The 14,604-nt window shown below is 45.0% G+C and overlaps 1 protein-coding gene across 2 annotated transcripts in view; it reads right to left on the bottom strand.

Moving 5' to 3' along the window:
• MTOR (mechanistic target of rapamycin kinase) overlaps positions 1-14,604 on the bottom strand; it is a 110,049-nt gene that overhangs the window by 64,181 nt on the left and 31,264 nt on the right. For both annotated transcript variants that reach the window (XM_006914361.3, XM_006914362.3), the window contains exons 21-28: positions 12,887-13,054; positions 12,272-12,384; positions 11,782-11,944; positions 10,558-10,650; positions 9,739-9,885; positions 5,713-5,855; positions 2,955-3,117; positions 2,672-2,817 (exon numbers count right to left, since the gene is read on the bottom strand). In XM_006914361.3, the coding sequence (XP_006914423.1) occupies positions 2,672-2,817; positions 2,955-3,117; positions 5,713-5,855; positions 9,739-9,885; positions 10,558-10,650; positions 11,782-11,944; positions 12,272-12,384; positions 12,887-13,054 (1,136 nt within the window). The remainder of the gene's footprint in view (positions 1-2,671; positions 2,818-2,954; positions 3,118-5,712; positions 5,856-9,738; positions 9,886-10,557; positions 10,651-11,781; positions 11,945-12,271; positions 12,385-12,886; positions 13,055-14,604) is intronic.

The following is a 14,604-nucleotide window of genomic DNA, read 5'->3' as shown; positions in this document are numbered from 1 at the left end:
CCAGTGTGATGGTGTCAGGGGGCGGAGCTTTTGTGAGATGGTTAGGCCATGAAGGTAGAGTCCTCATGAATGGGGTGAATGCCTTTCTAAAAGAGACCCCAAAGAGCATCTTCTCTGCTTTCCACCATCTAAACAGAGAGAAGCTGGCAACCCAGAAGGGGGTCTCACCTCACTAGAACCCAACCAACTTGGCACCCTCATCTTGGACTTCTCAGCTTCTAGAACTGTGAGAAATAAATGTCTGTTGTTTAAGCCACCAGTTTATGGTCGTTTTGTTACAGCAGCCGAAATGGACTAAGTCAGCAGGCCATCAAACCTTACCCTAATGCTATGGGTTAAGCAAGTGAAAGCCATGTGTGTGTACGAATATGTATGTTTCCAAAAATGGAATACCCATTCAATCCTCTGTTCCCCTAAGAAGTAATTATACTTCCTGATATACATGAGCTTTGAGGAGACGAATTTAGTTCACACTGCCTCAATGTTAGCCCTGGTTTGCGGATTACACATGGATTTAATTTGTCCTGGAGCAGATGGGGAAAATGTCGATAGGCAGAAAACAGATAGATTGGTTGATCCAGCAGCAAGGGAACAATGTTGTCAGCACAGCACGGCTTTTTAAAACAAAAACAAAAACTAAGAATCTGCTGTGCAGGGATGTTTGATTGTTTTCAAAAAAGAATTTAAGGCAGTTGATTCAAACGTATATATGTGAATGAGCATTTTAAAAGTGGACAATGGTGAAGAGAAAATAAGAGAAGGAAAAAAATTAAAGCTGGAGGCAGGGAGGGCAGTTGACAAAACAGGTAAGACGTCTGTAATTTGTCAGAGGTGGGCCAGGAATTGAACTGTGAGCTCTCTGTGAGCCACTGGGAAGAAGGGAAGTTGATCTATTAATGCAGAGCAATGTCCCCAAGACCAGACAAAGCAGTGACTCAGGGATGCACAACCACCACTGGTCAGATCACTGGGAAAAGTTTCCCCGAAGCTCACCAGAGGTCGGGGGAGTGCTGACAGTGACATCCCCAATAGCAGCTTTGCCTAAGGCCGTTTCTTAAAACTTTCTTCCATGAAAACAATGGCAGAACATCACAGTGGTGCTTAGGAAAAGCAGTTTTACAAAATCAGTATAAAAAGCCACAAATGGAAACAAAAAAGGGTGGACCTTTTGGTCTGGTGACCGACCGAAGGGAGGCAAGCTGAGCAGAATCAGACTAGGAACAAACACCGGAGCTTCAAGCACTGGCTTCACCTTGGAACAGAGGTGTTTGTTTGTTTCCTTAAAGTCAACATTAACCTACAGGAAATTCTGAGGACTTATTTTCAATTATATTGACTTAATAAGTTAAATAACCTTCTCGAACACTTTTACAGGCCTCTGACTATATCTTTCTACTACAAATATGCATAAACATTAATGCTTCTACGATAATCTCAAGTATGGGGGAAAATCTGGGGTAGAATGAGGAAGGGATGAGGGAGGTTTCAGGGAGGTATCACATAGGAAAAGGTTAGCAAGGAAATTAATGTACAAAACTAGTTATCTGATGTTCAAGTTGTTACATCCAGTTACCAGGTTTTCTATTAGCACAGCAGACTGCATGACCTAAGCCAGAAATGGGAGGAAGAAATGCAGGTGTTCTCATCTGCTGTGCCTAATTTGAAACTAAAGCCTAACCCATAGGATGGCATGTTTATAACTGTTTTGACATGATGTTTTTAGAAATAAACATTCTCTCAAAGTCCAATTTATTTGGGCAAAAACATGACTCTATCTTTTCAGTCACTTTTCAAAGTGTCTAAAGGAATACTTTTTAGCATCTACTCAAAAGCAGAGCTAGCGAAGAACTTGGCTATTCGATTATGCTCTCAAATAAGGAAGCATCACACATAGCAGACTGTTTCACAGCCACAGCAGAGGTACTTATTAGCTGGGTGATTTTATCCTAAATTATCTGTAGTGAAATAATCAACCATGTTCGCATTTACATGAAGATAATTAGATCCCGGAGTTAATATTCTCCGATAATCATTAGGAGAAGTGAACAGTACTCTAGGAGCTAGAGTTAACATTTCAGGCTGCTTATAATTTCATAATGACAGAAAATTTATGAAACAACCTATTTTTTCCATACCCAGAAGACTCAAAATCAGCTTATGAGGGTAGAAAACAACCAAATCGGGGGAAAGGACCACTAAATCGCCGACTTCGCTCTGGTTTTTATAGTCATGGAACTCCAGAGGAGGGAGACTAAGGCACCAACATATTAAGTCAATAAAACTCCAGCCTGCCCTTGGTGGCCTCTGAGGCACAAAAACCAGAACCTCCCACTCCTGCCCCAGAGAGCACTATCTAACCCAGACATAAAATCTATTTCTCCTAGGCTGCTATGGAAACACAATTGTTTCTAGACTGATTTCATTGGGACTAGCCAGCATAGGTTGGAAAACATCAGGAACCCAAGTGCTAAGGGTCAACAGAAATGACAATTATGACTAGAATACTGGGGAGAGCCATCTGCAACCACATCTCATTTAAACGCGCTGGCCAGACCCGATGGCAGATTTCACAGAGCTGATCTCTCTAAGTGACTCTGGTGAGCTGGTAACATAGTGGGAGAGAGAGGTCATTTGAGATGAAGGCAGCAATTAAAAAGGGTTTACAGCCTACCTGATGAGAGACTCTAGGATGGCAGGGGTGGGACCTTTCTGGAACTCCAGTTCTTTGTAGTGTAGTGCTTTGGCATATGCTCGGCATTTGGCAGCCCTCTCACCCAGCAAAACAATGCCATTGTCGTCTCTCAATGGCAGGGGGCCCTGGAGGAGAGCAGAACCCCATAGCATAGGAAAATGGCAGACGGAGCACGAACGGGAACGGACCGCATGAGTGCTTCTCCCCTCCCACCAGCGGGGTCCCTGACAGGCTCCATCTGGACAATGGGGAAAAGTCTCACCTTGTCACTGTGTTCCATGAATTCAGCCAAGTTTAAGAGGGTTTGTGTGACTTCAGCGATATCCTGTGAAGTGAGGGCCAACTCGATGCTTCTGATGAGTTCATCCTGTTGGTCTTCATTCAGTTCAGACCAGCAGGACACAAACGCAGCATTAAAGAGATCCCTGGAGGCGGAAAAGGGTGGAGAAAGACGTGGAGATGCCTCTGCTTGGTGCGAAGTCACACCCTTTGGCCTACTCCTGGCATCACTGACACTGACTATACAGACCAGAGCTGGCCAACGGAACTTGCTGGAAATGATCTGTATCTTCCCTGTCCGATATGGTTGCCACTGATCACTGAGGACTTGAACTATGGTGAGTGTGACCGAGGAACTGAATTTGGAGTTTTAATTTTAATTAACTTAAATTAAAATAACCACATGTGGCTAGTGACTACTGTAGCTTACAGTGCAGGTATAGACATTGTGCCATATAGGAACGGTTAGGGGGTGGCAGGAGACGAAAGAAGACCAGAGAAAAGTAACTGGTCTCCACAGGCACGTTTCTTGGCAGTTTTTGCACCATTTCTCATCACTGGAGGGGGCGAACAGGAAGGCGACTTCTAACACAGAAGTTAGCATTAACAGATTCTGAAAATAATAATCTCCAAATGATTCTTGGGACAGTTCTCAGGCAATGTCCAAATGGCTAAAATTGGAAGTGGCAAAGGCAGCATCGGCTACTGTTTTAGAAAGTATAACCATAAACCTTAGTTAAGTGGCCACAAACAAAATGACAACAGAATTAGAAGCATTAGCGAATTTAGAATCCAACTCCGTGAGTCTTAAAAGGCTGTCAGAGCCAATCTCCAACAGCTGGGGCACTGCGAAGACCTGGAACCAGAGGTGCCATTTCTAACATTACCGAAAGTATTTTAAATCACGACAGCACCCCATGGGGGGACATATTTGCTTACCCCTGATGTAAGAACTTTAATCCAACCCTCTCTTTTTTGGTGAATGTAGGGGGAGGAGAGTTGGAAACTACAGAAAATGCCTATAATGTATGAGTTTAGCATTTGATGGCTCTACGTTTACTTTTTATTACATATTTAAAAGGTTAAGTCAGAGCAGTGTGTATAATTTTGGAATCTGATAGGCAAAACAACATTTGAAATTCAAAGGATAACATAAAGACTGAAAGAAGTCCTGTATAAATTAAGAAATAAGTTTTCTGATCTTGGTCCAAGGCCACATTGGATCCCAAATGAAAATATCTGGCACTAAGGGGATAAACACATATGTGTATATTTATCACAAGCCTCTTTTGGGTGACATTGTGTTCAAAAGTGTCTTGGAACAGAAGAGAGATATAAGTCAGCTAACCACATGAAATATGCACACTACAGAAACAGAGAATTCCTAGGATCTATTTTTAAAGTGTTATAAAAATACTTGAAAGAAATGAGACGAACCAAATCATGGCAGCAAAGGCACAATCCCAGGGACCGTCACTAGACACTCCGCTGAGCCATGCCTGCGCACTACACTCCAACAGCAAACCAGCTGTGCTGACAAACGCGAAATCAAACGCCCTGCTTTTTGCTTCTTGCTAACGAGAAGGGCTATCTGTTAATTAAGTCCCCATTTACGCCACATTGTAAATGATACTTGTCCATTGTAGAAAAATTTGGAAAATAGGGAATAAAAAAGAAAATAATCACTCCTTAAACCTCTTTAATCATTGTTGTATTACTTTCTAATTTTTTCCCTACGTAGATGTATTTTTAATAGTTGAAATCGCACATTTATACCATTTTGTATTCCATTTCATTCACCTGCATTGTCCTAAAAACTTTTATGTGCATTAAAACTTTTTATAAACCAAAATTTTTATGGCTGTTTATAATGTACTATTTAAAACAGTATTTTTTTATGGCAGATTCTACTTTTGAAAGATGGCTGCAACTCTCCTGTTCCACATGGTCTCCTGGAATCCTGCTACTATTCTATTAAGATGTGGCACCCATGTCTCCTCCCCTTGAAACTGAGGGAGTGCATGTGACTACCTTGAACAACAGAGTATGGCAGAGTGACGCTATGTGACTTTCAAGGCTCACACAAATACCATGCACTTCCTCGGGACACTCACTCTCGAACCCAGCCCGTATTCTGCGAGGAAGCCCGAGCACCCCATCAAGCGATCCACGTGCAGAGGAACCAAGGCCCCCAGCCAGGGATGGAATTCAAGTCCACAGTCAGCCCCAACTCGCTAGACATATGAATAAGCCAGCTTGAAAGTAAAGCTTCTAGCTCACAGACAAACACCCCCACTGACTCCGTGTAGAGCGGAGACAAGTTGTCCCCATGAGTCCTGCCCAAATCGCAGATTCGTGAGCAAAATAAGTGGCTGTTGTTTTAGACTGCTAAGTTTTGAGGTATTTGTAATGCAGAAATAAATAATTGGAATATATATTATTATTAGAATCACGTTAAACTATTACATAGTAGTTTTCAGAATTGTAAATGACTTTGTCATTTTGTAATTAAAATTCTAGACCTCAATCTACTAAGGAAAGGTCAACTAGCAGGGTTAAGATGGATGCTTTTCCTGCAATATGAGCTTTTTCAATTTGCCTTTTTACTTCTCGCCCACCGAAGTTATCAAAACTAAAGAGACTAGCCCTATTGCTATTGCTAATTCCTGTATGTCGCCTTCTATGCGCTGGTCTGCCTGACCCCAGTCTGAAGCTGGAAGCAGGAGCCCGACATACTGTACCTGGCCATTGGGTTGTAGGCCTGGGCCAGGGCCCAGCATGAGCGCAGAGAGGGTGACGAAGAGTCCTTCAGCAGCTCCAGGCTCAGCCGCCTCAGCCACTCCAGCCAGTCATCTTTGGAGACCCTTCTGGCAGCTCCCCAGGCCTGTAGCCCCACAGGCGACAATGGAAAACCATCAACTTCAAGGGCCAATTGTCCAGAGCTCTCATATTTTTAATGATTATTCTACGTCTTTGATTTATAAAATTATACCTCTTATGACAAAATTCCCCCAGAGCACAAACACAAGAGAAATACTGAATTAAAAGCCATGAGGCAAAAACAGCAACCTCTAGAGTATACCATGGTACAGCAAAAGCCGGTTTTACAACTCGTTTGTGCTGGATACCATCAACAAAGCAGAGAGCTCTACAGACCCAGAATGGATGAGGACTGTCACACTCAGACTGCAGTCGACTAATGGCCTCTAGCAGTGAGTGAAGGGCCCTGGGCACCCTCTGCATTAGGACACTGGCTCATCTGACAGCAGAGTCACACGGGGAGAGGGAAACGCTCAGGTTCACACCATCATAAGTCATGTTATAACCAGGTGAGTGGTGAGCCCAAGGCATACGGCGCTGTGGTGGAAGGAGACAGAAGGAGCAGCAGGTTTAATGTTTACTTTCTAGTATGCGCCCTCTAACTCTGCTCAAGACGCTGAGCCCTCCAGGCATCGAGCTACTCCAGGGGCAGCTCAGGGAGGTGGCTGGAAAGACTCGGGCTCTGGAGATGGGCAATACAGTGGAGTGGCCAATGGCCACACTCTGGAGCTCAGTGGCTTAAGTGCGAATCCCAGTTATGTAACTTATTGGCTGTCTGACCTTGGGCAAGTTACTTAATTCCTCTGTGCCTCAGTTTCCTCCTCTGTAAAACAGGGATAATAGTCCCCACTTTATAGGGTGTTTTAGGGATTAATTAAGTATGTACATGTAAAGGACTTACAACAATGCTTGGCCCACAGTCAGTGCTGTGTGTGAAGGCCTATTACTCTCAAGTTAGAAACACCTGGTTGGAACCCTGGCTCTGCCACTCAGTCGCTGTGGCACTCTGGGCTAGTCCCTCTCTGCTGCACCTGAGCCTGTCTTCCTTACCTGGGGATAATGTGTCTAAAGGCCTGGCTGGGACAGAAGAGCAAGAAAAAATGGTTATAATTATTATCAAAATGACATCTCTTTGAACTGGCCTGACCCTAACTGCTAAATCCCAGACTTTTAAAATATATTCTTAAAAGAATTTTCCAGCAGAACAGACATGTCGATCACCCCTAAGTAGGGAAATCACAGTTGGAGAAGAAGCTCTCAAGTGAAGTGGTCCAGGGAGGCAAAGAGACCTCATGCGTGCAGCACCGAACCACTAGTGACTCAAGTCATCGCCTCATGGGGATAACCTGGAGACTTGCTACAGCTTTTGATGAGTTACCAATGAGTGACATTACACAAACTATTATTTTGTGTCAGAAACCAAAGTAGAGATACTACAAGAGACACATTAAAAACTTACGTGAAGGATTCTCACTGACCATCACTGAGAACCCCTTAACGAGAAAGAGCGACACTGGATACCAAAGACTTGCCTTTTAGACCCTGTTCTGCTGAGTGAAAGGAGGACATCAGTCCTTTGCTATCCATGGATTCTGGCTCCCTCCCTACACAATGGGTCTCTGGATGGCTGCACTGGAGCACACGGCACTTTGAAAGCTGGACACACACAGGAAGTATCACCAACGTCTTCTGCCTCTAAGGAGTGAGCATGAATCTGGGCAAAGCAGAAGCAACTCGGCACAGTGGTGAAGAGACAGAGCTCTGGAACCACACCATCTAGGACAGATCCTGGCTCCACCATTTACTAGCTGACATTGGGCACGTTACTTAACCTTTCAGTACCTCGATGTCCACATCTGTAAAATGGGGACACAGTAATGACAGCACCTAATTCACAGTGTTACTGTGAAAATTAAATGAATCAACACATGTAAAGTGCTCACGACAGTGCCTGACAAATGTCCGTAGCTGTTATTGCGATGGTTTTTGTGACCATTTGATAAATGGTGACAAATGGGTCTTTAAAAAAATCTTAGCTTAAGAGACAACTGCACAATCTTATCAATCAGGCTGAGTCCCCCACATGGGCCTTTCCCCGCTGCTCTTTAATTTAAAACATAAGCAACTCTTAATTCTCTGGGTTCTGTAGTTACTGTTTAAACACCAGCCAGTTTCCTTTTGCTCCTATCTGCCACTGCCGGCCTCATCTGGTAACACTGGTTTAGGCTGGTGGGATACCAGCTTATTCATTTAGTAGGTGAGCATTCTAGAAGGCATTCTAGAGGTATACATAAATGGTTTTTATATTTGCTGTACCATGTAAATCCTCTAGCAGCACAGCCAATAAAAGGTGACTGAGGTAGTCACCTTTTTTCGGAAACCTGGTTAAAACTGGTAAATGTACCAATCTCTAATTATCACCACATAAATAAATATGTAGAAACACAATTTACTTTTCGATGAAATGGAGCTGAGAGGCAGCTGTGGAGGATTTTCCTTAGGGTTTTTGAACTTGATCTGTTCTCTCAGGTACGATAAACTAGAGATTCTTTTTTTCCGTTTGGCAAAGGTTATGCTTATTTTTTCAAGTCCTGGGTAGAAAGCAAAACTTTCTGGAAGCAAATGAGACTACTGGGGAATTTCCTATAATAGAGACCAAAGCTCTGAAGCGGGGTGGACGGCTGCCTGGTTGGAAGGACACTCTGAACCTAGGCAGGCTGAAAACATCTGGGTGGAAATATGCATCCGGCCTCCTTGCCCGGCCTTCCCTCAAGTGTGAGGTGTCAGCGCGGTGGCCTCAAAACTGCCTGGGAATGCCAGGTGACTGATGACCTTTCTCTTTCTCCCGAAGTCCCGGATCAGCAGTCACAAAACCCCCAGAGGGAAAGCAGCGCCACTCCTGGCCCAGGGATCTCTCAGCACACCATCTTAAAACATCAAATGTCTCTGGGCAGAGGTCACTTCAAGTTGTCTGTGCAGGTCAAGACAGACACCGCAGTAATAAATCCCAAGTGTTCCGAAGCTGTGTATGAACATGGGCACACAGGTCTGTATTCCAACCTTCATGGCCTTGGCTGGAGAGAACGAGTCAGCTGGGACCCAGTCCTGCCCAGTTCTTTACTGCTATCTGCCTCTGCACATGAAGTGCAGCTGCCTTGGGTGGGCTGCTAATAAAAAGGATAACCATGTTGAAATCCAAGCCGGGAGCTGCTTACACTCACCAGAAACACTAAAGACTAACATAAAATGGAGAAAATAAGCAACCTGGTATGTTTATTAAAAGTCAGTGATGTAACTATGATTATTGTGCTCAGATCCATCACAGAGGTTTTGAAACTGCCTGTTTTTAAGTGGATGACTGATGGCATACATAGTGAGAAGCTGGTTATATCCAGGCTTTGGTTAGCATAGAGAATTTAGCACTTATCTGCAAAGATTTAAAATGTCACTACTTAGGAGCATGGGCATCATCTGGGAGCTCGTTAGAAATGCAGAACATCAGGCCCAACCTCGAACTGCCTGAATAAAAATAAGCATTCTGACAAGCTCCCCAGTATTTGGTAAGCCCCGTGAGTCTGAGAAGTTTGATAAGCTCTGCTTTAAAGAGCCTGCATCAGCCTCAGTGCTCACCAGGAGGTTCGCTGGTTGTGCTCCATTCATGTAAAAAGAAAAACAAAAACAGACTGTCATTTGCAACAAAGTGCTCTACTATCAAAGCTCTAAGGAAGCACAAAAGGAGACTGTTCTTTATTTTTCCACTGATAAAAAACATTTTATAATTCAGACACCCTGAGAAAGATAAAATGACTTAAGCTCCTGGTATCTAGATATTCAGGAAAATGCTTGGGCTGGATTTTGGTCGTTTTACACTGAAGGTAGCAAGAGCTGAAGGTTCTGAATGAGAGCAGGGCTCTCCTTCCCAGGCGCCCCGGAAACCATGGACCTGCCTTTTGGAGGTTGATGGTGCTGACATGCAGCTTCTTCATGGGTCCCGTCTCCACCGGCCCACTAGCCGACGCGTCCCCTTGGCCACTCCTCAGCATTCGATGCTGGTAAATCAAAGGGTCCTCCTCCTCATCGGCAAGGGTGTAGCCCTGTAACCCGAGAGGTAGAGACAAAGCCTGAGACCCCACAAGCGGCACCCACTTTAGAGAACACCCTTAGCCTTGGGAGGGCCACGCCTTCTGGAAGAGCCAGGACTTAGGTATGGCTCCGTGGATGGACAAAACGCGTCATGGGTGGGCTGAACTCCCTGCCGTTGACCATTGACAAGCACTGACACCAGCATGAGCATGCAACTGGCAGACAGGAAGCAATCGTGACCAATGATAAAAGTGACAAGAAGCAGGGCCAGCAAAGAGCCCACTTTCTGTGCTGGTGTGGCCCGAGAGCCGAGAATGGTTTTTACATTTTGAAATGGTTGAAAAAAATTAAAAAAAAAAAAAAGATTAATATTTTGTAACACACGAAACTTATTAGAGAATTATATTTTGGTGTCCATAAAATAAAATATCACTGTAACGAGGCCAGGCTCACTCATTTACGTGCACCCGTGGCTGCTTTCAGGCTGCAGGGGCAGAGCTGAGCAGCTGCAGCAGAGACCACACAGCCTGCAAAGCTGAAAAAATGTACCGTCTTTACACAGCAAGTTTGCCAATCGCTAGTTGAGAACTAAAAAGCTAGATATACTCCCATAGCTAAGATTACGAGAATACCGATGGGAAAGACAAGGGGGGACGCTGAAACAAAAACAAAGTGCAGTTCACCTTGACAATTCTGCAGATGAGGACATCGTAGCGCTGATGGTTGATTCGGTGTCGCACCAGAACTTTATTCACCATCGGAATGAAAATTTGGTACTATGACAGGAGAGGAAAGAGATGAGAAACCATGACTTCGGAGAGTGGAAAGCAGAGAAGAGAATTACCATTACTACATTATAGCTATTTCTTCTGGGTTTGGGGCTAGCTCCATAGCATTCAGAAGAATCACTTTCTACCCACTCCTGCTACAAATCTCATTCCTTTCATCTTCCGTCTGGGTTTTACTGCAATAGCCTTTGAGCAGTCTCTCTGCTTCCACTCTTGGCTCAGCCTGTTCTTCCACGTGGCACGGACAGTAATCACTTAAAAACGGGAGGTCGGATCACAGTCCTCCTGTGCTCAAAATCCTCCAAAGACCTCTAGTCTCGGCTCAGAGGAAAAGCCAAAGTATTTACAATGGCCTGTAACAGTGATGTGGAAATGGCATCAGAGTCACCTGGGAGCTCATAAAACCAGAGTTTGCTGGGCTCCACAGCCAGAGTTTCTGGTTCAGAGGGCTTGGGGCGAGGCCCAAGACTGCATTTTCTAATAAGTTCTCAGCTATGTAGATGAGGACACTGCTCACCTGGGATCACATTTTGAGACTCACTGGCCTAAGTACCTAGGTGTCCGTGCCCCGCCCCAGCCCCGCCCCATCTCTGACCTTTTCCTTGCACTTCCCCTCGTTCCCTCCTCTGAAGTCACACTGCCTTCTGCAATTCCTTGAACCTTCAAGCATGCTGCCAGCTCGCATCCTTGCATTCCCTATTCCTTTTGTCTGCATCCAACTCCCTGGGCTGGAGCCTTTACTTTATTTAGGTCTCTGCTCAGATGTCAGCTTATCAGAGGTCTTCTCTGCCCGCCCTGCATAAGCAGCATCTCTCCCATCCCCACCATCACCCTTACGAGACAAACTGTGCTTGTTAGCTTTGCTTCATCGGAACGTAAGCTCTGTGAAAATAAGGACATCATTCTATGTACTGTGTCATCCCCAGAATGGCACTTACCCCACATAGACAGATGGCTCAATAAATACTAGCTGAATAAATGAAAGAAAATAAAAGTGCAAATAATTCCTAGTTCTCTGACAGAGGTTGGGGACCTACAGACCTACAAGTGGAGAAGCTCACAAGGTCTTCTTCCCAAGAGCAGGCGGGGGAGCACATCTGCCTGGGACTCCTGCCTTACCTTCTTCCCCAGCTGAAAGACAAGTGAGGACAACGTGTCCATGGCTGTGGGACGCAGTTCTGGGCTCTGGTCCAGTGTTCGAACGATCGGGTGAATGATCCGGGAGGCGTAGTCAGTGAAGTCCAGGGACTCGGTCAGGCGGTCTACCGTCTCTAACGCTGCCCTACGACAACCGCTAACATACAGTAATTGCTAACGTACAGTCCCAACGTAAGAGAGGTGGCTGAGGGTAACCTTGACGATGGGCACTGAATAGGAAGGAATGGCTTCTGAGGTATTTTGGGTAACATGGTCCAACAAATATTCCAATGGGGTAGGGACAGTTAAGATTTCCATAAACCTGGGACATTTACGGGCTAAAATAACGGGAGTTGAAATAACAACAACAAGAACAACAAATAGAAAGATGGCCTGGGAACTTAAGAAAAAGACATTGTCAACAAAACATCAGAAGCTTGACGCTTGTCAGTCCCGAAGGGAAGGTGCTTACTTTCGAGATGGCAGTGGAACCTCAGGGGCATCAAACAACTTCACGATGGGGGGCAGCAACAAATGCAGATAGTCATCCAGGTTGGCACCAAACAGCTGGATTGCAGCCAACAACTGCAAATGGGTGCAAAAGCACGTGATGAACAAGTACAGTCAGGTACCAAGTCTCTAAGTACCTGGAGGAGGCAGTGCTGTGGACAATTCGAACTTCGGGAGGGACTCTGAGAAGGCTTTATTAAGTGGCTTTGAACTACATTCTTTGGGTGGTGTTTCCCCTCCTCATTTTATTTTGCCTGTATATTACTTTGCTTTCTCTGAGCTTATTTCAGTTGAGAAGGACGTTGAGAAACCATAGAGAAAACTGGTCTGCGATAAAACATTTACCAAGAATAATCCATTAAAGGAAACAGAACATGAGGATAATCGCGGAGGACTGTAAACATTCCATAACCGTAAATAGTAAGCTGCACACGGCAGCTATTAGCACTCTTTGGAGTCAGTCTTGTGGGTCGAGCAACGCCCTGTCACTCAGAACAGGGTCTGGCCTCCTAGCTGACCATCCAGGGACTTGGGCGGATGCTAAAAACCTCTCTAGAGGGTGCCCCGGGTTACTCGCCTTGATGGAGACGATGCGGCCTGGGCTGTTGTCGTGCATGAAGACTCGCAGCATGTGCGGGATAAGCTGGGGCAGATAGAGCTTAAATTCACCCCCGAGAGCGACCACAATTTGCTCAATGAGGAGAATGATTGTGCTCTGGATCGAGGTGTTCATGACCCAGAATTCCTGTAAAGAGGGGAGACACAGGAGCAAAGCCAGGTATCATTCTGCTGAAATATAAACCAAGGACTGAGATGGCCAAAAAGCAGGAACAGTGTAGTGAACACAGTCTGGTCTGCCCCAAGATGAACCCCTTCCCTGCCCTGCTCATACCCTGTCACACTCACAGTGAACAAATTAAATGGCATTTCTCCAAACGCACAAGGCTCCTTCCCTCCTCTGTGCAGTGCTCTTTGCCTAGAATCCCAGCTCTTGCTCAGCTAAGCCCCGTCTGTCATTCCAGACCTGGCTCAAGCCTCGCTTCTCCTATGAAGGCTTTCCTGTTCTCCTTCCACTATCCATTTTGGGTCCCTCTGCCCTCCTCCTTCCTAGCACTTATAATACTTAATTTTCGTTGTCACCCTCCCTCTACTAGACTGTAAGCTAGTTAAGGCCAAGAAACCTCTTTGCTCCGTCTGTCTCCCTGGAATCGAGCAGAGCACCTGGCATATTCTAGCCACCCAAACACACACATACAGAATGAACGAATACATCTACGTCACTCCAGAAGCTCATAAGTCGTTCAGGTGGAGTCTTTACTTTGGGTATCACGGCATCTATACCAGAAGGTGATTCCAGCTTTAATAAGATTTCCTGCCCTTTCTAGAGTTAGACTTTGCTAGATAGCATCTGGCATATGTCCCATGTAAGTGTTGGGCCTGGATAGTGTCATAAGAGGAGCACTTTTCTATACCCATACAATTATATTCCACATAAGTTACTGAAAAAAAAACTTGGTCAGTTGGCCACAGATCCTGCCTCAGAAGTTGTAAGGCAAATTGGTTCAAGTCTCTGACTCCAGAAAAAGCTGTCATTTCAAGTCAACTAAAAAAGCAGTCGGCCTTTTAAAAAATCTGCAGAGGAGGAGACAGTGATAACAGAAACTCTAATGATGGCAACGCACGCCGTTATTACTCTTGCGCCCCCAAATAATTCAGAGTAGGAGTTGATAAAAAAAGGATAACTTCTCAGGATAAAGGCTTCATAGAAGGATAAGGTATTTTTATTAAAAAAAAAAAAAAGTTTAAAGCATAATAGTTTAGAAAATAAAAACCACCCTAAAAGATGCTGGTAAAACGCTTTTTCTTGGCTTGGATGGAGACATATTTTCTCTGAAAAAGTTATTTTCTCTGGGTAAAAATCTTTTCCAAAGACACATCACAGATTTTACGGCCTCCATGGTTTGTGATGTTCATTCCCTTGGACCACACTGTCTTCTTCAGAGAGAGCCCACCTATCTCCCCACTATGACCGTTAGCTCCTCAGAGGGGTTTTTCTACCTCAGAGGAGCCAAGTGGCCCCCCCGGAGATGCGGGATGTCGGCTGGATCCCTGCTCACAGAGCATTCTCCTGCTGGGCTTGGGGGAGCTCATTCAAGTGCCCAGGATCAACAGCCAAAATAAGAGCCTGCTGTACCTTCTCTATCTTGGAAGCAATGAAAGCTGTGTTTGGTAGCTGTGAGGTTCCTTGCCTCAAACCCGTTTTGGTCATAAACCCCTTTTGGTCATAAGGCACAG

The sequence above is a fragment of the Pteropus alecto genome, unplaced genomic scaffold (genome assembly GCF_000325575.1).
Source record: "Pteropus alecto unplaced genomic scaffold, ASM32557v1 scaffold125, whole genome shotgun sequence".
NCBI lineage: Eukaryota > Metazoa > Chordata > Mammalia > Chiroptera > Pteropodidae > Pteropus > Pteropus alecto.
This window is presented reverse-complemented; position numbering and strand designations above follow the sequence as displayed.